This window comes from Misgurnus anguillicaudatus, chromosome 11 (assembly GCF_027580225.2).
Source record: "Misgurnus anguillicaudatus chromosome 11, ASM2758022v2, whole genome shotgun sequence".
Taxonomy (NCBI): Eukaryota; Metazoa; Chordata; class Actinopteri; order Cypriniformes; family Cobitidae; genus Misgurnus; species Misgurnus anguillicaudatus.
In genome coordinates, this window is record NC_073347.2 from 6,143,427 (window position 1) to 6,171,127 (window position 27,701).

A 27,701-nucleotide genomic window follows, 5' to 3' on the forward strand; every position below is an offset into this window, starting at 1 on the left:
TGTTTCCCAAAAATGTAAATACTCTAAGATTAGACATTTCTCTGCTGTCAGACTCATGTTATGAAGTATAAAGTGATTGAAGCTGCTGTACAATCTTAATACAGTAAACACACACCTGTAACCGTGCATTGTATTTTAATGCAACAAGTTGCTTGGCAACTGTAACTGCCCACACTTAAGATAATAAATAATTTAACCTGTTAGAAAAATAGTTTTTTTTTTCAGGTGGGTAATATTAATATGTAAATAAATATTGTAATCAGAAGGTCAATATCTCAAAATACGCTGACTTTATGATATTTTATTTTGTGCTTATGACTTGCTGTCTAAGCTACTTATCATATAAAAATTTATAAATCTATATGAAATATTTGGATGTAATTATGTAAGCCATTCCAGTTCGAGTAATGTTTAAGCTTTGTAGCAGAAAATAAACAATGTTTGTGTTTATATGATGCCTATTATTTACACTAAATAATATACCTTGAATATGATCTGGCCAACCTCAGCAATTAATCTCAAAAAGAATACAAAATAGTAAGCCAACTAAAAGAATTTTTGTTAGATAAAAATATAAAAATAAATATAAAATAAAAGAAAATAATGAATAATAAATAAAATTAAATAATAATTTAAATAATAAATGAGATAAACAGTAAATACAATAAAATAAAAGAAAATAATAAATTAGATAAAAATAGTAAATAACATAAAATAATGCAGGTGTTTGTTTGATGCCCATTATTTATACTAAATGATATACCTTGAATATGATCTTGTCTTGAATATGATCTGGGCACTTAATCTTAAAATGAATACAACAAAAATATTTTTTAATAAGATAAAAAAGTAAAGAAAAGAAAATATAAAAAATACAATAATACATAAAATAATAAATAAATAAAACAATAAATTAAATGAAATATTAATATAAAATAATAAATGAGATAAAAATAGTGAATATAATAATATCATTTAAAATAATAAATGAGATAAAAATAGTAAATAAAATAAAAATAATAATCGGTATTTTATTTAAAGCAATATAAAATTGCACAGAATTTATTAAATCTATTTCTAATGTGTTAAAATACTGTACAGTCACACTCTTAACTCTTAAGAGTTATACTGTATATTAATGTGTTTGTCTTGTTTACAATCACAATATGCATCTAGGCATCAACAGTCAGTTCAGTTACACATATATGAAGAGTTTCGTTGCAAAACGAGATAAATCCGTTTTTAACATTTTGTCAAAACATGTTTATTATTATGTTATCATGTTATTCTTTTGGTTTATGGTGCTACTTAGCTGTATTTCTTAAGTTAAATCAAAACAAACCAACTGCTGTTGAATTTATATGAATTGGAATGCACAGCCAAAAAATTAGATTTCTGAAAAATAAAAAAACGGATTTATCTCGTTTTGCAACGAAACTCTTCATATGTCAAATATGTCAGACTGCATGTATACTATATGTGCATACTAGTGATGCGCGGGTCAGTGTTTTTTCCAACCCGCAGGTCACGCTTTTATGAAATATTTCATAAATCCGGCACCACTGTATCTATTTTTACAATGCACCCGCGACCATTAAAAATGGACATACTAGGCATTTGTAATGTAAATGAAAAGAGCCTTTATTTTAGCCTAAAAGTGCTTGGAAACAGCTTTGGATTAGCCTTGCGTTGTCATACTCAATTCTAGTCAGAATATGAGTCCGATACCGCTCCATTGTGCTATGATTATGGGGCGGGTCTCAACCGAAAAATGCCTCTGCACTCAATTGGATATACCTACGACCAATCAGAGCAACAATAAAGTGACAATTTCTTTACCTGCCCCAACCCGACCAGCGGGTTACCCGTGGGGCTCGCGGGTTACGAGACAACCCGTTTATTACTAGTGCATACCTTCCCATAATAAAAAAAAAAACATTATTTTACACGGTAGTGTAAGTAGGCAAGTTAGGATGCCGTTTAAAGACGATAAAGATCTAATATGTGCCACATTTCGGTGGATGTAAAAGATAATAAAAGCACATAAGGGAATTCAAAAGTAAAGTACCAGGTAACAGCAAGACAATATCCAACATATTATTTGCCCAACAACAACTGACCATGAGCTAATTAAAAGAGGAGCTATTTATAAACGTAATGATAATGGCTAATAGAACAAGAAACAGATGATGATGATGATGAAAAACCAATGAAACTAATGATAGTTAAAATGATAACAGAAACCGCAATGCAAACCAAAAGTACATAAATGAATATCAAACAAAAAAAATATACAAAACAGAACATAAACACAGTAAGCATGTGACTATATGATTAAACGTTTAGAAGCCAGTAGTTTTTAACTACTTCATATTGTATTGTGCTCAAAACAACTCTGACCCGTGGTGAAATCACAGTAACTCTGTATAAAGGCAATAAAACGCAGTCTCTTGTATGGATTGTTTGATTTGTCTTACTACATTTAGAAAGAAGCTTTTCTCAAAATGGCACAGTTTTTATAAGTCAGACTTTTTCTTTTAATGTAGCAAACTTTTAACAGGCAGTTTAAGGACAAAATGTTGAGGCTCAAAATGTTATGATGACTTTGTCCTGGTATAACATGTCCCTGTACAATTGATTTTTTAGATAAACAGAACAGTGATGATGGCTCAAGGACACGTTGAACAATGTTTTGCTATGTCCAGGGCCGTACGCAGGATTTTATAAAAGTCCGTATGTATCTTTCTAGGGCATGCCCCCCAGGAAAAAAAAATCTTATTTCTCTGCTCTACATATATGAATTTTACTACACCAGAAAACCAAAGAATCAAATAACTATAGATTTAAAACCATGTTAGTATGCAGAAGACTTGTGTTGGTCATTAGGAATACATTGCAATAATTTTTTACCATCCTGGGCACTGGGCTATGTGAGTAAACATATGAACATAGTGAATTAACTAAAGGCTATCAGAATAAGTTTATTAAATTCATTCACAATAAGCACATACTTATTTTACACTTAATATGCTGAAATACAACATCAGTAATGCAGTGGCAGAACTAGAATTGTATAAATGGGTTGGCCAAGGCTACTTTAGGGGGTCCATATCTCATGAAAGAAAACGATGTGTAATTATTAAAGCATAAATGAATCTATGATTCTCTTTACTTCACATTAGATAAATATTCCTCTTGCCCTGCATGCATTATACTAACTGTAAGATGTAAACATAAGGCGAGACTGAATTTTAAACTTCTCACATCTTCACACACTTACTCTCAGTAAATAAAGCAAAAGGCTTCATGTTAACTGCAGTAACTTGTAGTAAAAGTTGTTTGGGAAATTAAAATTTCATAATAAACCTTAAACTTACTTCAAATAGCAGATTACGGATTTTTGAGGGGAAAAAGGAATTTATTTAAAAGTAAATATTGATTAATCATTTTAATGACGTTACAGTCAGGACCAGTGAGTGATTTTCTCTTGTTTTGTTATTTAATTAACTTTTACCTTGGTGTGTTCACAATTTTTTGTTGTTTGCGCCATAATACTTAATTGTGTGTAACTGGAACCTGTTGTACACAAACGTGGACAATTACACTGCTTCATGTTCAAGGAAAAATATTTGGTTATTATATTTATTGGTTCTTCCTAACCCCCAAATAGCTGGAAGAAAAAAGATAAATCACAGCTCAGGTCTTAGGAGGTTAATGAATTTAACAGGTAGGCTGTACTGTTTACTAGGCTTTATAAAATGTTTACATTCGGTTAAGACATAATTACTAGTTTACTATGATACTCAATAAGATTCACACATGTTATGCAGGGCTCAACGCAAAACATTTTTTATACTGGCCCGGTCGGGCCAGTGGTTCAGGTTTTTACTTGGCCTGCCAAAATTTTCACTGGCCCCAATAAAAAAAAATGTCATTTAAAAATAATAATTCAAAAGTCAAATATAATATACAACAGACACGTTGCAATGATAAAAGGCCCCCAGCCTTTCTGCTTTACCTGTAAACTGACAGCAAATTGTGCAAAATATTGCATTGTTTCTTTCGTCGTGTTTTACCCAAGTAGATGTCTGCTTCCAAGATGTTAACATACATTGATGAAAATATATATTTAGTCACTGAGGGTGAAACACTGGCCCGATCGGGCAAGTGATAATACTTTTTACTGGCCCGAACATCTCTTACCCTTGCCCCGGGCCACCGGGCAGGCCTTTATGTTGAGCCCTGTTATGTGAATTTGTCCGTTTTAGCCAAAATACGAACATGGGCTCATTTTAACTCCGGTGCTACCGGTGGATGCGTTTCGTTTTCAAGCACAAGGCAGCAGTCCAGTCCAACACAGTGAATCTAATCAATATACAGTAAAAAGATTAATTCAAGAATAAAAGGGTGGCGTTGAATTTTGTAAATAAACACGCTGAATAACTGGAGGGAGTGAATTAAATTTGGACACACATCTGGCTCAGCAGCAGTAATGTTTCTTGTCTGGTCACCTTAACAATCACTGCGTTTTATATTTCTCGTCATTAAACTGCTGTACTGTATAATAGTCAGCGTTTGATTACTTACATCTTTCTTGCGCTTCCACTTACTGAGGTACTGTGCACATGTCCTCCTTTGAGTTGCAACTCTGTCTGCCTGGTTTGATTTGATTGGTCATCTCGAAATCATTTGACTTTATCTTACTTTATGGGGCGCAGCGCAGACTTGTTGGCCTGTGACATCACACTACCGCGAGATCTATTTACTGTTGAATCGGTCTCGCTGTGCTAAGACGTCACATGCCGATTGGTCTGCACGGCACCGCAAGAAGCCAAACGAGCGCTGAGCGTTGAGTCAAATAAGACGAGCGTCAGAAAATGTCCGAGGTCCGGATCTCAGGAATATCAATGGTGGGTACGGCCATGGTTATGTCTGTCTTCTGGTGCTATAAGCAAAACCAGCTCTCTTTGGCTGTTTGTACTGACAGTCAGGAATATTGTCTCACTTGTTACACATAGTGTTTTTGACAATTTTGTGTTAATTTAAGGTACCTACAGAGTAGTATTGCATCCTTCATATCTCCAAAGAGTCTTTAGTTTTGTGACATTTATAAAAGACAGATCAGCTGCTCTCCTTCTTTCCAGCTGCTGGATGCAACATATACAGTAGATCATTGCATTATTCCTGAATAACTTTTTATTAAAGGCAGGGTGCATGATTTTTGAAAAACACTTTCGAAACGGAAGTCGTGCCGATTACCAAAACACACTTGTAGCCAATAGAGACAGAGCGCAGTTATGCTAATTTGAAAACCACGCCCACCGGGTGGGAAAACAATCCAACCGTCTCCATTGACTTTGTTATGCGAGAGGCCGCCTCCTTGTCATTTCTGGCTTATAACAAAAAACCAAATAATGCCTAAAAGCTGCTGTGTGACAATAGCCCTTTTCACACAGAAATTCCGTAAAATGCACGTAAAATGCATCCTGGATTTTTCCGGAATAGATAGAGTTTTTGTTCGTTCACACTGCCAAGATTACACGGCATCTGATGGTCCCGGAAAGACACGTGACCTGTTGAAAGTCCCCCCCTCTCTTCTACGCAGCGTCTGAAGTTTGCATATTATATATTATTTCTCTCTCCAGAAACAACTCGCGTGCATTTTTGTTTATAATAAGACTACAAAGGATCGCGTGAACGCACAGTTCTATTCTGGTGAATGATCTCAGCTTCAGAGTGGATATTTGACGAGCTCTCTGATCTCTGCTTTAATACAGTTTTCAGACATTTCTCATCGTGATTGTTTATATGCATTTAAAACCCGCATTTTGAGGAGCTGAACAATATATCTCGTTGGAATGACATGCTGGTATTTTCGTTTATTATAGCTCAAATGAGCATGTGACGTGATATTCTTTTATGCTGCTGAATGATCTCCGTTTCAACGCAGCAAGTAACGAGCTAACTTACCTGATATCTGCTTCAGTCCAGTATGCTGACATTTCTCGTTGTGAATGTTGTAAATCCCTCATTTTAAAGAGTTGAACCAACTTCATGTTGCCATGACACGCGCGCCCTCACTACGGCACGTGGGTCATTGTTTATGCATCTCATTTATCATTTCCTGATAACTGTTTCAATCTAGTTTGCAACATTTCTCGTGGTGAATGTTTATATGCATGTTATCTCTCGTTGTAAGGAGCTGAACCATAACTTGTGTTGTGATGATGACGCGCGCGTCCTCACTTCGACACGCTCTTTATGGCATTCTTGTTCACACAGAGGGTTACCCGCGTATCTTACTAGGTCCTCTTTCCGGCAACGATCCCAGAAGATTAACGGAACGAGTTTTTGTTCACACAGACGCTTGTCTGGCAATTTTACGGGTATTTTCTGGGACCAGAGGTCTGTGTGAATGGGGTTAAAATGTACAGCTAACAAGCCAAAAAAAAACAGAAATAAGTTTTATAAGCTGTCGAGCCGTAAACCCAGCCTTTAAGGAGAAAAAAGTGGTTTGCTGACTACGTTTCCCCCTAGTGGACGCAGTTCTACTAATAGCAGTACTATGAAAAGTTGCCTGTTTCCATTTTTGTGTCTTTAAACATTCGTTTTTGGGGTTGACAGCTTATAAAAACGTATTTCTGGGTTCTTTGGCTTGTTAGCTGTACATATTGTCACACAGCAGCTTTTAGGCATTATTCTGTTTTTGTTATAAGCCAGAAATGACAAGGAGGCTGCCTCTCGCAATACAAAGTCAATGGAGACGAATGAATTATTTTCCCACTGCTGGGCGTGGTTTTCAGGTTATGACGCGATGCGCTCTGTTTCTATCAGCAGTAAGGGGCGTGTCTATCAAAACAAGGTCCAGATTCTATTGGGGTAGGGGCGTGTTTGTTTAGGTGATTTCAAATGTCAACATTGGCTTTTAAAGATCAAGCACCCCACCTTTAACTATACTTTGGTGTTGTTTACTTTATATGCTCTTATGTGCTGATTTTTTTACCTATGTTTATTTTAAGAATCCAACTCTTTAAACGTGTAAAAAAAACTGTGTGCTTTTCATGTAGGAACATGTCTATTTTAAATTTTCGCATTTGCAGTTTCTAATAAGGGAAGATTTAATGTGTATGTGTTTTATTTATTTACGGAAAGAGCATTTTACATGTTGTGGATATAAGAGCACTCTAAAAATGCTAGGTTATTTTCTACTAATGGTTGGGTCCAATATAAAAATGTTTTTGGGTTTATTCAACCCAACAGTTGTGTTTGTTACTTTGTGACACAGCATTTTTAGACTGAATGCATTGTTGATCATGTTGGTAAAAGGACATTCACTTATTGCAAAAGAAAATAATCTTAATTGAGTTATTGAGGTTGAGATACCTCAGATGGTTGGCCAGATGTTTTTTCTAAAGCACTTGGAGTGTAAAGTGTCCCGCACCTTTGTTCCACAGGCATGAGTGAAACCTCAAATCATGTGGGTTATTGGGGAGAGTGTACTATATTACTTCTCCAAGCAATCTCACAATATTTGTTTGGCGGACAATGAAATGGGTGAAAAATTCCATAGACCTACATTAAAGTACAGACTCGAGCTATACAGTGTGTGGGGAAGGGACGTTTTGAGCAACTGTACAGAACACCTCTAGCAACCACACAGCAATGCATTAAAAGCCTTTCAAAACCTTTTAGGATCCACATTGCAATGTCCTTGGCAACCTCCTGCAACACCCTAGGATTATGGCAGTGGGAATTGCAAAGATAAGCATTGTTCAGGATCAAATTTTACCTTAGGTTATCTAAGTTTACCTTAGTACATTTGTTTCCTCTTTTCCTGGAACAGTAGTCCGTAGTCAAACATAAATTATTTTTCCCATTGCTTTTTCAGCTCTGTGTGGGGGCTACATCTATGGAAAAACCGGAACGGTTCTCTCGCCTGGTTTTCCAGATTTCTACCCAAACTCTCTTAACTGCACGTGGATGATAGAAGTGTCTCATGGGAAAGGTGAGTCAAAGAGCACGGGTTACAGCCTTGTAATGACCACATATCCTTAAGTTTAATTCCATTAGTTGGTCACAATATGTGTTGAATGGGGAATCTTTGACTTCTGTATGTTGCAAACAAAAAAGGCAGATGAAGTCTGTAGATATTTCCAAAAGTGCTTCTGATGTTTTACAAAGAAAAAGCTTCTTTAGCCAATAAATAAAGTAAATAGCACAGAGCACAAAAACAACAACAAAGCCAAGGTCAAAAGCTGTGTGCTCGCAGTCAGCGACGCCTCTTTCCAGGTCTCTTTCCTATTTTATGGCTTTTAGACCTGTAGAACAGTGGTTCTCAAACTGGGGGCCGCGAGATGGTGCCAGGGGGGCCCCAGTTTTATGACATTTTATAAAATGCATTAATTTATCATGAATTCTGTGTAATTAAAACCTAAAAAAATAAGGCTACTAACCAACAGCACTACTTTGTATACTTTAATATGTTTTGTCTAATTAAAATCTTACGTTTTAGAACAAAATTGTCATACGTTTTCTTTGGGGGGGCCGCAAAGGAATTCACCGTTCACAAGGGGGGCCGCACGCTGAAAAAGTTTGAGAACCACTGCTGTAGAGGGCACATGCTTACGAAACAGAATGAAATGCAAGCATTATATTAAATTATAATTGATAATAAATTGTTAAACAAATAAAAATGACTCCTAGACAGAAGCTGTAAGTTAAGAAACCGCTCGCTAACAGTTTTACATGCATTGATTTTACCCAGATAGTTCCTGCGTTTGCCCTTTGAAATTACCCTTGATAATGATTTTAAGATCAGTTTCGCATTTCTCTACATTTTATTACTCAACGACATGTCAGGCGAACGCGATTCTGTTTCCATCAGTATTATGTTCCCTTCCGAAGCATCTCAGTGTGTTGCGGGTAGATTTTGCTGTGTGACTGACGGCTCAAATCTCATCTGAATCTCCCCAGGAGTGCAGCTCCTCTTCCACACGTTTCACTTGGAGGACTCCCATGATTACTTGCTCATTACAGAGGACGGCAGCTTTACAGAGCCGGTGGCCAGGCTCACGGGCTCCATCCTGCCTTCCTCCATCAAAGCCGGCCTGGTCGGCAACTTCAGCGTCCAGCTACGCTTCGTCTCCGACTTCTCCATGTCATACGAGGGCTTCAATATCACCTTCTCCGGTAAGGACATCGCTCATTCGGTTCATTATTGTTCGCTGGAAGGCACGGTTGTCATGGTTGCTTACTCTAACCTTGCTTTGCTAAGCAGTCTGTGGATTTTCAAGAGTTATTATGGCTTTGTATTGCAGAGTACAGCCTGGAGCCGTGTGAAGACCCAGGAGTGCCCGCGTACAGCAGGAGAGTGGGCTTCCAGTTTGGAGTGGGCGATTCGTTGTTTTTTTCCTGCTTTGCGGGCTACCGTCTGGAGGGCGAGAGTAAGATTACCTGCTTGGGTGGTGGGCGGAGGGTGTGGAGTGCGGCCCTGCCCAGGTGTGTGGGTAGGTAGTGGCATGATTTCAATCATTACTTGCTCATCCATATTGCTTTGTTCTTTCTCAATTCTGTGCAAAATCACTCTCAAGCCCTTCTTTCATGTATGTGTTTTATTTAGCATAAGTCAGAACAATGTTTTTGTAAAGAATGCACACAGTCTGGGATTGGATGTGTAGGCCTACAACATGACACAAGTGGACACATGGTGGAGTCCTAGAAAAAAGAAGCATTAAAGCTCACACACTTTATGCCTACATTAATTAATGCAAATACAGCTTATTTTCAATTAACTCTTTCCCCGTCATTGATGAGTTATCTTGTCAATCTGCAATACCACTATTAACTTATAAAACATGGAAGTATCGCTCTAGGACAAACAGCTGTATGTCAGTGTAAGTTTTGAGGATCGCTCTGAATCTGATCTCTTTCAAAAGTCCTTTACATGGAAATACCTCAGCTTTTTGCTCAAAATTTTGTGTTTTTGAAAAAACCTACCCATATTTGAGAGGTGATAAAAAGAGAACTGATGAAGGTAGGATGAAACCGTTTTTTGATAGCAGAGGGTCAGTTCTTTCATTTAATATATTCTATGTTTATATATTTAAAGAAGAGCATTTTCTGGGAGGCATTAAACTTTTGTGAAAATTGTAAAAAAAAAAGCGTTTTAAAAAAAAAGTTGCTAGCCAGCGCCAGCATTTTTCATGATTTTCACAAAAGTTTAATGCCTTCCAGAAAATGTTCTTCTTTAAATATATAAACAAACAATATATCAGATGGAAGAACAGACCCTCTGCTTTCAAAAAAAAAAAAAGTTTTATCCTACCTTCATTAGTTATCTTGTAATCACCCCTCAAACATGTGTAGGTTTCTTCAAAAACACCCAATTTTGAGCAAAAAGCTGAGATAATTCCATTTTTGCGAAGGACTTTTGATAGAGATCAGATGCAGAGCGATCTTTAAAACATACACAGAGTTCTTCTCTTTTACGTGAGGCGCTACTTCTGGGTTGTATAACTTGCGGAAGTGCGGCACCTGGTGGATATTAGCGGTATTGCGGAAAGACGGAAAATCTCGTCATTGGCGGGGAAGCGTTTTCTATTAATTGACGCGATATCTCGTTAATGGCGGCGAAAGAGTTAATCTGTCCAAATCACACATACTACTAATATTCTTGAGTTTATATGTACACCATTAGAAAAAAAAATTCTAAATATATACTATCACTAGGGCCTTATCGAGTTATCTCGTCAATTAAGAGAAAACATTTGCATAAAAAAGTTGTTCTTGATGAAATTTTATGTTAATCTGCAATATCGCGATTATCCACTAGATGGTGCACTTAACCAATATATGAAAAAACGTATCCCAAAACACTATTTGCAATTTTTAAACTCTGTGAATGTTTTGATAATCGTTCTGAATCTGAAGTCTAACAAAATTCCTTCACAAAAAAGCAATTATTTCAGCTTATTGCTAAAAAAATATTTTTAAAGAAAAATACCCATATCTAAGAGTTTTTAAGCAAAGAAAAAATATAGATGGGATGAAACGTTTTTTTTCCCCTGTTTTGTTTGTTTGTTTATTGTTTGTTTGAAAGCAGAGGGTCTGTTCTTTCAACTTATATATTTGTTTGTTTATTTATTTTTAGAAGAAAATTTTCCAAGAAGGCATTTTATGAAACTTTTGTAAAAAAATGCTGGGGGGCAACTTTTCAAAAAATGTCTGGCGTGGAATGAGTTAAAAGATCCTAATTCATATACATTTGGTATCAATATGTACCTTTGAGATCTTAATATGGTCTTTAGGTGCAAAGTTTCAAATTTTTACTTGTCTTAGTGCTGGTTGCATTTTTAGGATTTACTATTTTTAAACCAAGTATTTTATCGTAACAAGGGGCTGTAAAGTAGCATTCGCACAGGGTTAGTATTATCTGGGGACCTAGTGTGATTTAGAAATTAGCCCCCTACATCTGAATTTTGTGTGGCCCATTCACACGGGATAAGCAAAGCCTGTGATTTTACTTAAATTAACTAACTAACCTCCCAGAAATGGGAGGCTTTGCGTAACACTGTGTCCTCTACATGCCACACCGCGACACACGGTAAAATGTACCTTTTGAGTTTTTGTTCTGATCATCCGCGTCACGATGCCGCAACGAGCGTCAGTTTAGAAACGGTCCTGCGATGTCATGCCTGACAGCTCCGCCTGTATAGAGATCTCATTTAATGAACGTTCTGCACGAGGGGCAACCTTCCGATCTCTATGATGAAGCCAATACTGAAGTGATTTTAACTGCAATTCATCGACTGGCCGCTAGAGGCTCCAAAAGGGAGTCAATTCCCATAAACCTCCATGTTAAAAATGCCCAACTTTACAGCGGAAAATAATATGTTTACAGCCTGGTACAAAAATAGTTTTTGGTCTGTATAGCTCATTTTGCCCTTCATGACAACTGTGAGAGGGGTGAAATTTTTTGTAACACATCCGTTTAAAATAATATATGAAGCCTTAAAGTTCTGTATAATTAAGGGTGTGGCCACTTTACCCATTTTCGGTTTTCTGCGAGTGATTCGCGGTGACGCACGGCCAAGATGGCGATGGCAGGCAACGCCTACTTTAAGCTTTAAAAACAATCTTCAGAAACCAATGGGTGACGTCACGGAAACTACACCCATAGTTTTTTTACAGTCACATTCTGAATATTAAAAATCAAACATGGATGAGGAGAGGGTTTAAAGACATAAATATGTAACAAAACCCTCAAGTTTCACATGGAAAGCCATAAGAAGCGGAGGGATGTGTCTCTGTTCACTATGTGTATGTGCTGCGCTTCTCAGCTGCATTGTGAAAGGTGCAGAAACATGAATATGGTAGGTCATATGCGGGGTCATTTTTACTTTACAAATTACAGACATGGCAGATTATTACAAATCACTAGAGGTCACCAGGTAATACAAATTCTGTGCGAATAGGGTTTAAGACTATAATCATGTCAGATTGAGTAAAAAACAGTATTTGCAATGTAACAATATTAGCAATGATTCATAAACTCTATGCAATTTCTTTGATCGGATAGCTATCCGATTTGTTAAAAATTTGGACACATAGCATGCATCTTGGCTAAACGAAGATCAATCCGATATTCTATTCCAATGCAAAATGCTTAAGAAACTTGCACTGATGCTGGGCAGCGAATGAGCATTTGGTCCAGCACAAGCTGCAACATACAGTACAGAACAGTTAATTAATTAAAAAAGTTAATTAATATTAATTAATATAAGCAAGTTTGTCATTGAAGCATTTTATTTGTTTGTTTTTTGACCGGCTAACTTTCAAGTGTCTTATTTGGGAGGAGTAAAGTGCTATGATTGGCTTCAGCAACCATATGCATTTACACTTGTCCAGTTTTTTCTATAATGCATCTCAGGCCACCTCCTGAAGTGGTTTGAGCGATCAGATTTAAACATGTCTTGAAAACATTTCGGAGTGCATTTTCACTTGCCTCTTTTCATGGTCAGATAGCTAACCGATCAGAGAAAAGGCATGAAGTGAAAAGACTCTTAGGTTGCCATAAATCAGTGATTTTGGAAAGTCTGCAGACATTTTATAGATCAAGGATAAGGATATGGATCAAGTTAATTTGGTCATAAAATATCTCATAAAAGCAGAGTGAAATTTTAGCCATATAATATTTGAAATCTGCTCTGTTTCTTTTCCTCCGAATAGAGTCTGTTTCATAATGCATCAAATTCATTATTTAAATGCTCTGACTATTCCCCTGTCTTATTAATGTTTTATTTATAATGAAACTTGACACAGTAAATTTTGGCATTGTAGGGTGAAATATTTCCGAGAGGCACCCTGCCATGATAGATGAATTGAAAATAACTAGATTGCTAATTCTTTTGCTGTTGAGGTGGTTAAGTGGTTAAGGTCATGGATATTTGTGGACGGCATTAAAAATGCTGACAAAATAATTGGTTGTAACAGCACAGTCCTCCTGTCGGAGCAGGTTTTAATAGTGGTTAATGGCTGCAGTGTAATAAGACTCTGTCTTTAATTGGTCTGGTGAGCACAACAAACATTAGCCTCAAGAGGTTTAGATTATATTAGCTACATAAAATTGATAAAGGGTTGATGCGGAAGTTCTTGATAGAAGGCGTGTCTAGGTTCTGAAAGACCCGACGGCAGGGTTTCCCCATTCAAAGTGTTCACTGGAAACCTGTAAAAATTTGTAAATTGACAGCATTAACTTGTTAAGTTTCGGTAATAGAGTTGGTGGTGGCTTGGGCATTGTCTGAAATACATCTGGTGTCCAAAAATCTGGTACCACTAGAAGAAATGCTTCTTTTTGAAACTCAAAAACTTAATTATCCACATAACGATGTAAAGTGAGAAATTGACATCATTTTCAGATCTAGTGGCACCAAACAGAATCGCAATTTGTTTGTTTGACTGGCTCAAGAACACTGGTTTAACCCTTGTATTATGTTCTGGGTCAATTTGACCCGTTTTGATATTTAAGCAGTCGGAAAACACAGTTAACCTGTAATTATATTCTTGAAATTTTGTGACTTTTTCTCATTTATGGCCATGAACATGCATGCAAAGTTAGGATATGCAGATATGTTTTGAAGCGTACCCAAAAAAAATTGTAACGATCTTGATGTTCGCGGGTCAATTTGACCCACATTTTTTGTTGTTGTTCCGAATCAACTGTACAGACCTAAATTAAATATATGTTTTCAGTGTTTGTTGCTTGTTTTACTATCCTGAAATGGGGTAAAAATGCTTCTCCTTACTTTTATGAGTATTGAAAAAGACTTTTCCAGACAAAGATGGTAAAAGTGTATAGACAAATAAAAAAAAAATTGTGTATTGAAAGAAATACGTGAGCTTTTGCTCACTATGTTCAGTACTGATAAAGACTATCACTTCTATTTTCAATGCATATGAAATGTTAGGTAAAACAGATGAATTCAGACCCACAGAAAATCCAGATGTAAATACAGGTGATGCCAGTTGTGCCTCACAAAACATGATACCAAAACAAGCACCATTGTTAAAAATGCAAGAAGGCAGAAATGCACTTGATGTGTGCACATCACGTAAACAGAGATTTCTTCAATTTGTTCAGTGAGCCTCAAGAACAAAAGATGAGCCTGTTTAGGAAAAGAAAAGCTTAATTTAATTTCACAGCAATGTTAACTAGTTTATTTAGGATGTTTTTTAAAAATACGTATTTTTCAAAAAAAAAAAAAAAAACCACAAAAAAAACACGTTAAATAAAATGTTAAATGTTAAACGCTACAACAGTTTATTTTCAACATTTGTTAAAGGAATAGTCTACTCATTTTCAACATTAAAATATGTTATTACCTTAACTAAGAATTGTTGATACATCCCTCTATCATCTGTGTGCGTGCACGTGGGCACTGGGGCGCGCTGCGACGCTTCGATGGCATTTGGCTTGGCCCCATTCATTCAATGGTGCCATCCAGAGACAAAGCCAGAAGTGACCAAACACATCAACGTTTTTCCTATTTAAGACGAATAGTTATACGAGCAAGTTTGGTGGTACAAAATAAAACGTAGCGCTTTTCTAACGGATTTAAAAGAGGAACTATATTTTGTGGCGTGGTAGCACTTTTGGGAGTGCTTCAACTCGCCTGAAAAGTCCGCTCCCCTTCTCACTCTCATAATGGGAGAGGGAGGGTGTAACTGCGCCGAGTCGAAGTGCTCCCAAAAGTGCTGTTGCGCCGCAGAATGTGGTTCCTCTTTTAAATCCGTTTTACTTTGTACCACCAAACTTGCTCGTATAACTACTCGTCTTAAATAGGAAAAACGTTGATGTGTTTGTTCACTTCTAACTTTATCTCTAAATGGTAGCATTGAATGAATGGGGCTAAGCTAAATGCTATCGAAGCGTCGCAGCGCGCTCCAGCGCTTACGTGCACGCACACAGATGATAGAGGGATGTATCAACAATTCTTAGTTAAGGTAATAACATATTTTAATATTGAAAATGAGTAGACTATTCCTTTAAAACAAACATGTTAAAAATTGTGGTTAAACGCATTTTCAAAAATCATACTTTTTGACATTAAAGGAACAGTATGTAGGATTGTGGCCAAAACTGGTACTGCAATCACACAACTGGTGGCCAATACACAACATGACAACATAAACATCAGTTGAGGGCTGCAACTCCACTTTTTAAATGACAATATCCTGGCCGGACCACTGTTATCAGTGATATAAGTATTTGAAATGAAAATGATTTCTTAATGTCTAGTGACATATCAGGGTTCCTTTAAGTGTTTGTAATGTGTGACAAATACGGATACTAAAATGGTCCTGTTAATACCTCATTCCTTCTCGTTTTTCATAATGTGATATTTAGGGAATTGCATTGAATCAAATCAAAATCGTCACAAAAATCGAACACAATACAAGGGTTAAACCAAAGGCATAGCGTTTAGCCATGGGACCTCCCTGTACTAAAGGGTAATTTGAACGTTTTTTGATAGCGTTTTATAATTTTGGACTTCTATTTGGTGCAGAAATATAATATGAACTATATTCATGGTGAAAACCAGTTAATCCATACTCAAATTGGAGGAAAGGCAATTTGACATCTCCAATTCACATGACCTGTATGTTAGGTCTTGCTCGACCTGATTTTGCCAATTGGTTGATCTCCTTATGCCAACATATTGTGTTAACCCAAGGACAACATTTTTGTTAATAAAACCTAAACCCTAACCCCTAAAACCTAAACCCACATAACTGAACCCTAAAATCAGAGGGCAATGATTAGTGAAAAACTATAGTCTAGAAGCAGCTAATCCTGGTTGTAAGCTTAAACTTAAAACAAACTGTAAATTTATTCCTGATTGGTTGATTGAAATGTTGTCCCAGGGTCAACATAATGTTGCCATGAGGACATCAACAACATGGCAAAATATGGACAGCCATTAGGTCTTCCGACCAAGCCGGGGCTCAAAACGGGAACCTTCTTGCTGTGATGCAACAGTGCTACCCTGTGCTGCCCCCTTTACATAAATTAAGCTAAAGTCTAAGGAAGCTAAAGCTAGACAGTTCTGTATTAAGTTGCTGAGCTCAAGGTCCTGAAGCAACATCTGCTTATATACTTACAGCACAGAATATTAAATACAAAGACAGCAGTGAGCTTTTGTAACCAACACAACTAATGCATTAAGACTCGAGTTAATCAGTATTCCTCAGCAGCTGCTGTTGGGGTTATTAATCAAAATGACAAAGGTGCATATGCTAACTGCTACAACTGGCCTATCGGAAGGAAATGGAGTAGCAACTGTCACAGCAGAGGCATGAATAGAGCCCACCTTATTTGAGCTCTGCTTTTAGGGAGCCACACACAGCTTTGTTAATAAGTTAGATAGGATATTTGAATTGTCTCTCCTCACCCTTTTCTTCTTACTGCTTTTTGTTTCCCATGACTGCTTTTCCCGGGTTTGCCTAGCCGAGTGTGGCTCAACCTCTGTGGGAAGTCAGGGTGTCCTACTGTCACCAAATTACCCTGCTAATTACGACAACAACCATGAGTGCATCTATCACATTGAGACGGACAGAGGCCAGGGGATTCAGATTACTGCCACCACCTTCCAGCTTCACGAGGGAGATTACCTCAAGGTAGGAGCGAGAGCTGAATTACACCAGCAACAGGTCGTATAAATCTGGGATTTTCATGATACTGCAAGGAATAAATGTGCCTGAGGGTGGATGGTATAACCAAAACCATTTTTTATAGCAGAGAAAGATTTTTATATTTAAGGGCCTGTATTATGCTTTTAGAAAGGTAAATGGGTAACACTTTATTTGAAGGGGTGTTCATAAGCCTGACATGACACCTTTATATGTGCCATAAGCATAAGGGAGATTTTATGCACGTTTATGACAACTGTCATTAAGTGTCATTCTTTCAGTTATGTAATTTTCAATGCAGGGATGACATTGTTTGCGCGCCTGTTGCTCAGCTGCACCTAGTTTGTGGAACACTCTCCCTCTTCATCTAAGGGCCCCACAGACTGTGGACTCTTTTAAAAAAGGCCTTAAAACTCATCTTTTTAGAAAAGCAAATGGCTAATATTGTTATTTTTTATGTTTTTGTTGTTTTAGTCTTTTATGATGTTTTGTAGCACTTTGAGGTCATTGAGTTCATGTAAAGTGCGCTATAAATAAAACAACATGATCATCATGAAGTTCCACGGGATAGTCACAGAATTTTTTGATAATTTTTCCGTGGCATTCTCACGGATTGGTTACTCAACTGCTTCTTCCTATTTTCAAACCATTGTCGCTTCGGTTTAGGGTTGGATTTGGTGTTTGCGTTAGTATGTCACTTTAAGTATTGGTTTATACTATTTTTTCTGATGTATTCTCTTATATTTTCTAAACTTTAATCAATTGTCGCCTGACATTGGGGTTAGAGTTGGGTTTGGGTAGGGATGTCATTTTATGTAAATCTAACCCTAAACCGAAGCAACAATGGTAAGAAAACAGGACAAAACAGTTGAGTTACTAATCCGTGAGAATGCCACCGAAAAGAAAGTCCGTGGCAGGGCCACAGAAATATGCGGAGATCCGTGAGAATGCCACGGAAAAATGAGCAAAAAATTCTGTGACTATGCCACGGAAATTCGTGAGATCAGGTTGAAATAAAATGTATTATTATTATTACTATTATTATTGTTGTTGTTGTTTGAGATGTCTTTGTTATAACAACTTGACATAAACCAATACAGCATAACTTATCATGACAACTTAACATTAGACCACTTTTTACGAGCGATACAAATTGAATTTGTCATTAAAATGTCATTAAGTGTTAATATTCTGTCATATAGTTTTATAACAGCATCATGAATATTTTTCTTGACCTCAACTACAGTGATACAAATATAATTTGCCATTTAAATGTCATTTAGTGTTAATACTCTGTCAAATAGTTTTATAACAACATCATGAATATTCTTCAGTTCATAATGTTTTTTAAGTTTCCTCCATGTGTTTAACAAATAAAATCAATCATCCAATATTAATAATAATAATTAAAATGGATAAAATGATATTTTATTGCCTTTGGAGACCGATTTACCTAAAATTAAATGAAAATAGTACAATAATAGGTTAAGCCATGCAGGGTTGGGTCCATATCGCTGGAAAACATTTTTTAATTTAATTAATTAATTAATTAATATATTTGACATAGTTTTAACACCTAATGACATTTAAATGTCAGTTTAATGTAATGTTAACCCATAAAGCTAGGTAGTTTCTTAAAGGAATAGTCAATTTTCTTAAAAGAAAAATCCAGAGAATTTACTCACCACCATGTCATCCAAAATGTTGATATATTTCTTTGTTCAGTCAAGAAGAAATTGTGTTTTTTGAGGAAAAAATGATTTTTCTCATTTTAATGGACTTTAATGGACAACCAACACTTAACACTTAACTCAACACATAACAGTTTTTTTTCAAAGGACTCTAAACGATCCCAAATGAGGCATAAGGGTCTTATCTAGCGAAACAATAAATAAAAAATATGCACTTTAAAACTTTTCGTCTAGGTCCGGTCCAGCGCGACCTAACGTAAATGCGTAGTGACGTAGGGAGGTCACGTGTTACATATATGAAACGCACATTTGCGGACCATTTTAAACAATAAACTGACACAAAGACATTAATTAGTATCAGTTGACATACAAAAATGTAGGAACGGTCCTCTTTCAACACACTTGTACACTGGGGTGTAGTTTCGCGTTCGTCCTCTGTGACCTCTTGATGTCATGACGTATTGCGTGAGGTCACGCTGACGCTTTCAGGACCGGAGGAATATGAGAAGTTGTAGTTTAAAAGTGCATATTTTTTATTTTTCTTGTCAAAAATGACAATCGTTTCGCTAGATAAGACCCTCATGCCTCGTTTGGGATGGTTTATAGTACTTTGATACTCCGTTGAAAAAAACTGTTATGTGTTGAGTTAAAGGAATAGTCTACTCATTTTCAATATTAAACTATGTTATTACCTTAACTAAGAATTGTTGATACATCCCTCTATCATCTGTGTGCGTGCACGTAAGCGCTGGAGCGCGCTGCGACGCTTCGATAGCATTTAGCTTAGCCCCATTCATTCAATGCTACCATTTAGAGATAAAGTTAGAAGTGACCAAACACATCAACGTTTTTCCTATTTAAGACGAGTAGTTATACGAGCAAGTTTGGTGGTACAAAATAAAACGTAGCGCTTTTCTAAGCGGATTTAAAAGAGGAACTATATTGTATGGCGTAATAGCACTTTTGGGAGTACTTTGACTCGGCGCAGTAACACCCTCCCTCTCCCATTATTAGAGTGAGAAGGGGAGCGGACTTTTCAGGCGAGTCGAAGTACTCCCAAAAGTGCTATTACGCCATAAAATATAGTTCCTCTTTTAAATCCGCTTAGAAAAGCGCTACGTTTTATTTTGTACCACCAAACTTGCTCGTATAACTACTCGTCTTAAATAGGAAAAACGTTGATGTGTTTTGTCACTTCTAACTTTATCTCTAAATGGTACCATTGAATGAATGGGGCTAAGCTAAATGCTATCGAAGCGTCACAGCGCGCTCCAGCGCTTACGTGGACGCACACAGATGATAGAGGGATGTATCAACAATTCTTAGTTAAGGTAATAACATATTTTAATATTGAAAATGAGTAGACTATTCCTTTAAGTGTTAAGTGTTGGTGTCCACCAAAGTCCATCAAAACGAGAAAAATCCTGCAATGTTTTCCTCAAAAAGCATAATTTCTTCTGGACTGAACAAAGACATCAACATTTTGGATGACATGGTGGTGAGTAAATTATCTGGATTTTTCTTTTAAGGAAATGGACTATTCCTTTAAGTTTGATAATTATTTTGCTATGTCATGTTTATGACAGATTTATGACTAGATGTATTGGTTTATGTCAAGTTGTCATAACAACCACATTTCAAACAATGTCATTTTTCCATTAAAAATTACATAATGTAACCAATGACACTTAATGACAGTTGTCATAAATCTGCATAAAATCTCCTTGTTCATGACATGTGCCATGTCATGATTATAAAGATGTCATGTCAGTCTTATGAACACAGTAACACAGTAAAGTGTTACCAATTAATGTGTTCTTTTGAGAGTCCCCAACAAGAAGTTTGAATGCATGCAAGGTCAAAAAACACTTTGTTGTTTAATAGTAAGGCATTTAATTTTTCCTTATTTCCCAACGACTCTCAAATGAATCGTTCGAAGATTCATTTTACCAAACCCCTCCTTTGCGTCATGCTACTCTGCTCTGATTGGTCGCAGTTGCACTTTACTCTGTGTTTACAATGGAAAGGGACTCTAGTGTACGGTGCTCCACTGATACTGCTCCACACTGTTATATAAATAAAGCCTCTAAAGGAAAAAGTTGCTTAACACTTAAGCGAACCGTGCCCACAGCTTGGTAGTAAACAACCAAACAATAACGTTATATGCATTAGCCAAATGGACCCCACTAAAGCACTGCAGTTTGTAAACCAACGAATTGCTCTTTCTTCCATCTTGACTCCCAAGTAATAAGAACGCCAGATATTCTGCATAAATTAACACATTTGTAGACAATAGCGGGCCGATTGCAGAGTAGCAGAACTATAAACATGAGTTACCTTGAGGCTAAGTTAGCCGATTAGCTTGAGCGCACACAACACAACGTACAAAACTACATATTTAGCACGCTCAACAGAACCTAAAAGCAACAATTATTAATCAGACTCATAGGAGAGGAACAATCTGGTCCCAATAAAATAGGCACTAACCCATCCTTTATGGTTAACCTGGATTCCAGTGACTGTTGTAATGTTGACGAATTAAAACTACTGATTGTTCACCTCCTCCTTTGGAGATGAAAATTAATCAAATTCACTTTTACAGCGCAGAGAGAGAGAGTACAATGTCTTATCAACATGACGTAGTTCAAAGGGTTTGTGTATTTGAGACACTACGTAGAACGCATTGCAAGGCGTGACGTCACAACTTTACAGAAAAAGGATTCGAACTCTGGACAACTCTTTCCAGCGACTCCTAGTCGACTTTTTCTTTTGAAAGCCAATTACTTGAGTTTTAATAAACTTTGTGCATTAAAACGCTTTTTCGGAGGTAGAGGATGTTGAATGACTGTCGTGCAACTGATGTTTCGCACTGTGCATTACGCACCTGAGCCCAAGTAATCCAAACCGCACCCGGGCACGGTATGGAGCGCTCACACTAGTCAAAGTTTGAATAGTGTGACTGCGCCCTAAAGATTTAATGGAGTTTACAAGTTGAAACTTAAGAACTTAAGTTTTTCTTCACTTTGATTTATTTCTCATTGGCTGAATAACAGCGAAAGTGATGGCAATAATTTTATACAAAACCAAAAAGTTTGATGAAGTCATTACATCACTTTTGCAACACTGTAAAAAAGTAACGTGTGTGTAATCCTTAAGAGACCAGCAAATGGGACTTAGAGACGGCATTAACTATTCATAGATTAATTTATGTCGTGCTTAAGGCACATGTACCATCACATAAGAAAGATGGTCCCTAAGGACTAATAAGACCACTAATTAAGAAGTTGCAAATGAAGGATGCGAACGAGACACTTTTTCAATTCAGAAACACATACATTTTGTCGCAGTTACAGTGTATCATCAAAAATATAATGTCGAATGACATTTCTGAATGTTTGAATTTGTCTGCTATAAGACTAAAACATAGTCCGTTTTGCACTTATTAATGATGTTATTGATTTGTTTAGCTAATTTCAGCGGCTGTTTTAGTGGTTTGCCGCATCCTAGACAATCAGAACCGTCCTGTCCTTATACTAGGAGACATTCTCCACATGCAATCTGAAATCACATGATATTTTTCATTAAGGCCTGAAACCGTGTCCTCTGCAACAGAAAAGTGAAAAACTGCTACTTGACATTGATTTATGACCTTTAATATTTTCTCCTATGCCGCAGCGTTTCCCGCCCTCTCTGTGCAGAGGCTATTGTCTCAAAATGCATGTCATTTCGAAAACCAATTACATAATTCAATGCAGACACAAAATGCGACATTTTGAGAAAACACATATTGTTTTTCATGACAGAGGGTATATCATCAAGAGCATTTCCGAGACAGGTCAGAGCCCGACGTACGGTGCTGCACAGTCCAAAATCTCAACTTGAGGTCCTTTGCTGATTTTGGGCTCGTTCTGATATCCTGCTATTTCCTCTTTCTACCTTTCACTGTACTAAAGAGCAAAGAAAGGCATTTTTGAGACTGACTATTGGTTAATCAAATGTCATGGATAACATTTATACATTTGGTAGATGCTTTCATCCAAAGCAACTTACAGTGTATTCAAGGTATACATATTTCATCAACATCTGTTTTTGCTTGGGAATTAAACACGTAATCTTTTGCACAGCTAATGCAATTCTTCATCAGTTGAACCACAGAAACAAGTGTTTTTAACACTCTTGTGTATTTTGATCTAGGTTTATGACGGTCAAGATAGTTCATCAAGACTGCTGGGAAAATTCACAAAAAACGACATGTCTGACGTCATCCTCAACAGTACGTCAAATCATCTCTGGATGGAGTTTAACAGCAATGGAACTGGGACGGGCAAAGGATTTCAGCTGTCATACAGCAGTAAGGAAAACTGAACTAAATGCACACACAAGCTTTTTTCATTTCTGACTTATGTCTATAGAAAAGATATTGTAAAAAAGATACTTTGGTGAGTAATCTGCTCGCCTATCACTTAAAAATGCTTTTCACACTGGAAAACATAATGGCTAACCCTGCTTCGGAGCAGGGAGTTAATTTCAGGGATAATCCCATTCCTACAAGTGTGAAACGATCCTTAAAGCAACACTAAAGAGTTTTTGCTCTTTGCTCCCCCTACAGGTTGGAAGCAGAATTGTCCATTACTACTGTCGTAAATAATTTAGCCTACTGCAGCAAAGCTGGCTCTGATTGAATTGTAGGTCTGCCGTAAAGCAAGTTTTTGTAGTTTTCACTCGGACTACAGGACCGCGACCCGATGATTTGAAACTTCTTTAGTGCGATTTTGGCCGATAGAGGGCTGCAAAGCGAATGTGAAAGTGCCGTTCACCCTGTTTCGAGTGGGTGAACGACTGAAACTTTTTTGAAAACGTTATTTTAAGGTAAAAAAAAACTATTTAGTGTTGCTTTAATATAAAGGAATAGTCAATTTTCTTAAAAAAAATCCAGATAATTTACTCACCACCATGTCATCCAAAATGTTGATGTCTTTCTTTGTTCAGTCAAGAAGAAATTGTGTTTTGAGGAAAACATAATTTTTCTCATTTTAATGGACTTTAATGGACCCCAACCCGTTACAGTTTGAAATTGCAGTTTCAACGGAGTTTCAAAGGACAAAAATGATCCCAAACGAGGCATAAGGGTCTTTTATAGCGAAGCGATTGTCATTTTTGTCAAGAAAAATAAAAAATATGCACTTTTAAACCACAACAACTCGTCTATCAACGGTCCTTTGACGCGCCAGCGCGACCTCACGTAATTGCGTAATGCTGTGGAAAGGTCATATGAAATGCACATTTGCAGACTTTTTCTCCATATAGTGGCCTTTGGTGGCAACAGTTTACAGTTTTAATGCAGCTTCAAAGGGCATAAGGGTCTTGTCTAGGAAACGATCATCATTTCCGCCAAAAATATGTACTTTTAAACCACAACTTCTCGTCTTGCAGTAACCTTGTGATGCACCAGCGTGACCTTACATATTACATAATGCCGTCGAAAGGTCACATGTTACATATGTGAAACACACACTTGCAGACCATTTTACCAATAAACTGACACAAAGACATTCATTAGTATCATTTGACATACAACAACGTCGGAACAGTCGTCTTTCTCCACTTATCTGGGCATAGTTCTGCATACGTCATCCGTGACCTTTTGACATGATGATGTATTGCGTGAGGTTGCGCTGTCGCTTCACAGGACCGTAGATAGACGAGAAGTTGTGGTTTAAAAGTGCATATTTTTTATTTTTCTTGTCAAGGATGGCGGTCGTTTTGCTAGATAAGACCCTTACGCCTCGTTTGGGATCGTTTAGAGTCCTTTAAAGTTCAGTTGAAACTGCAATTTTAAACTGCATTAAAACTGTTAAGTGTTGGGGTCCATTAAAGTCCATCAAAATGAGAAAAATCGGAATGTTTTCCTCAAAAAACATAATTTTTTCTCGACTGAACAAAGAAAGACATCAACTTTTTGGATGACATGGTGGTGAGAAAATGATCTGGATTATTTTTTCAAAAAGGACTAATCCTTTAACCTAGGATTAAAAGCTGGGTTTAGAACAAAGATAACCCAGGGTTAAGCGCAGTGTGAAAATGCCTAAAGTGAGCCACAATTATCAAATTTAAAACCAGTGTGTTTGTTGTCATGTTAACAGATCTATTCAAAATGAAGGAAAATATTAACCGTTTGCCTGACAGAGTTATTATAGTGACAGAAAATATAAGCATTTACCTAAAATAAAAAATAATTTCACAAGAGCCTTCGGTACATTGTTGAATACCTTGCAGATGAAGGTTGAAAAAACTTTAGGCTGATGGCTCTCTTTGTTGAGTTAAAAAAAGTAGGAACTTTTATTTTCACTTTTAAAATGTACCTTAAATTGACAGAACATTCTTGTGACCTTGTGAATTACTCTAAAAAGTTGTCAAACAGATACATTTTCTCACAAAGTAGTGAAATAAAGTATGAAATTTCTATGTGTTCAGGAGTCCTTTTAATTTTTTTATATTCTGGCAGTAAATGCAAAGAAAATCAAATGCTGTTGCTCTTATTACAATATAGAAACTGATGAAACAAGACGAAGAACAGCACAGCATGTGAAAAGATATTAAGTTTTAATTGCTGGTCAGAGACAGTCTGATAATCTTCTTGTTATCCACTGCTCATTATTTCCTTATTACGACTTTCACCTTCTTCCCAGCGAAAGACATAAGGAAATAGATTGCGGTTGTAGGATTTCTTTTTATAGTTTTAGGCTCTGGAAATAAGCTATTATCCATAAATAAAGACATGCAGTTCATGTACTGTAGATATGTAGCTTTCATCAAATAAAGTTGTTAGGGGCCCTTTTAGATAAATGTATGTTAAAAATAAAAAAATGCATAACCAACCATGACAACTAGAAAAGTTGGTAACACTTTCTTGAAAGGGTGTTCATAAGACTGACATGACACCTTCATAATGAAGCAGATTTTATGCACGTTTTTGACAACTGTCATTAAGTGTCATTCATTCAATTGTGTCATTATTAATGCAAAGATGACATTGTTTGAAATGTCTTTGCTATGCCAACTTGACTTAAACCAATACATTATGACAACTTGACATTACCAAGACAACATAACTGACCACTTTTTACCAGTGATACAAATATAATTTGTCATTAAAATGTCATTAAGTGTTAATACTCTGTCATATAGTTTTATAACAACATCATGAATATTCTTCATGTTTTTTAAGTTTCCTCCATGTGTTTAACAAATAAAATCAATCATTCAATAATAATAATAATTCAAATTGATAAAATTATATTTTATTGCATTTGGAGACCGATTCACCTAAAATTATATGAAAACAGTACTAGGTTAAGCCTTACAGCGTTGGGAAATTTGGGAAAATTTCAGAACCCTCTGTGTGAGGAAGAACAAGTTCTGTTAGCTGTCAGTTTTTAATGTATTGTGCACATACATAAAGTTAAGTATCATATTTTGGCATGTCTGGGGCATTTTGTTAAGGTATTTAAATTTTTTTGACATAGTATTAACACTTAATGACATTTAAATGTCAGTTTAATGTAATGTTAACCCATAAAGCTAGGTAGTTTCTTAAGTTTGATCATTATTTTGCTATGTCATGTTTATGACAGATTTATGACAAGTCAAGTTATGATGTATTGGTCTACCCCGTCTCACAAAATTATGTAGATATAGTCACATAATTTTTTTATTCTTTTTCGTGATAATGTCACGGATTTCCGCCTTTTTTGTTGTGATCGTATCACGAATTTCTGTTTATGTGTCATTAGTCCCTTTCACACATACAGTCTTTACTGGTAATTTACTGGTAAATTGCAGTTAACATGTCATGTGTGAACAGAACCTTTCCGGTAAATCAGTGCTCCCAATTTACCAGTAAAACAGGTTGTAAGATTAACGGTAATTTGCCGGTAAGCGCTGTGTGTGAACGAAAAATATAGCATTACCGGCATTTAGATGACGTCAGACCGCGCTGACAGATCGGGCGGGCCAATCAGAAAGTTTTTTATACAGGTGACGCGGTTTCCCCCAGACTGTTTACGGACGTTTCCACACACATGTTGCTTAAAAGTCGAGCACACCTGAAGTTAACATCCACATTTCTTCACCAAAGTTGTTTAAAACAGCTTACCATCTAATTGCCAAATTGCCGACGTCCTTAGCACACCATCTGTGAAGCCTAATGTGCAAACCATAGATATGTATATAAAGGCTAGATGGCTCGTCCGCGCTGCTGGCCAATTGAGTGCAACGTCCGCATTTTGGCGGCCATCTTACCACAGGGCGCTTGCTCACTCGTAGCATTGAGTTTTAATGGCTCAGGTACTTTTAAATGATCATAACTTGCTTAATTTTTTTACTGATTTTCAAACGGTTTGGTTTGTTATAAACGTCAAAGATGTACCTAAGACACTGCATACCTATACTAAAAATAAAAAATAAATTCATGAAACATGTTAAAACATCCAGAATTATAGCCACGTTAATAACGTTTGTAAAAACCCAAACCGTTTGAAAATCGGTAGAAAATTGAGCAAGTTATGGTCATTTAAAAGTACCTGCACCATTAAACTCAATGCTACGAGTGAGCGAGCGCCCTGTCCTAAGATGGCCGCCAGGTGATGCCGTTAGGGACTCCGCCTCGAGCCATCTAGCCTTTATACATATCTATGGTGCAAACGCGTAGGTTCCGTTTGACGCCGCCTAACGCAATGTTGTTTGGTCACGAGCAACTTCGCGACCGTTTGCCACAGATGTGAAAACAACAAAATACGGACCGTGGATATTAAGTCATAACTC

At 36.7% G+C, this 27,701-nt stretch overlaps 1 protein-coding gene across 2 annotated transcripts in view; it reads left to right on the plus strand.

The window, feature by feature from the left end:
- The window catches only part of csmd1a (CUB and Sushi multiple domains 1a), a 696,936-nt gene that overhangs the window by 472,208 nt on the left and 197,027 nt on the right, over positions 1–27,701 (plus strand). For both annotated transcript variants that reach the window (XM_073872919.1, XM_073872920.1), the window contains exons 19-23: positions 7,889–8,005; positions 8,974–9,189; positions 9,318–9,506; positions 17,006–17,175; positions 23,073–23,229. In XM_073872919.1, coding sequence (XP_073729020.1) covers positions 7,889–8,005; positions 8,974–9,189; positions 9,318–9,506; positions 17,006–17,175; positions 23,073–23,229 — 849 coding nt within the window. The remainder of the gene's footprint in view (positions 1–7,888; positions 8,006–8,973; positions 9,190–9,317; positions 9,507–17,005; positions 17,176–23,072; positions 23,230–27,701) is intronic.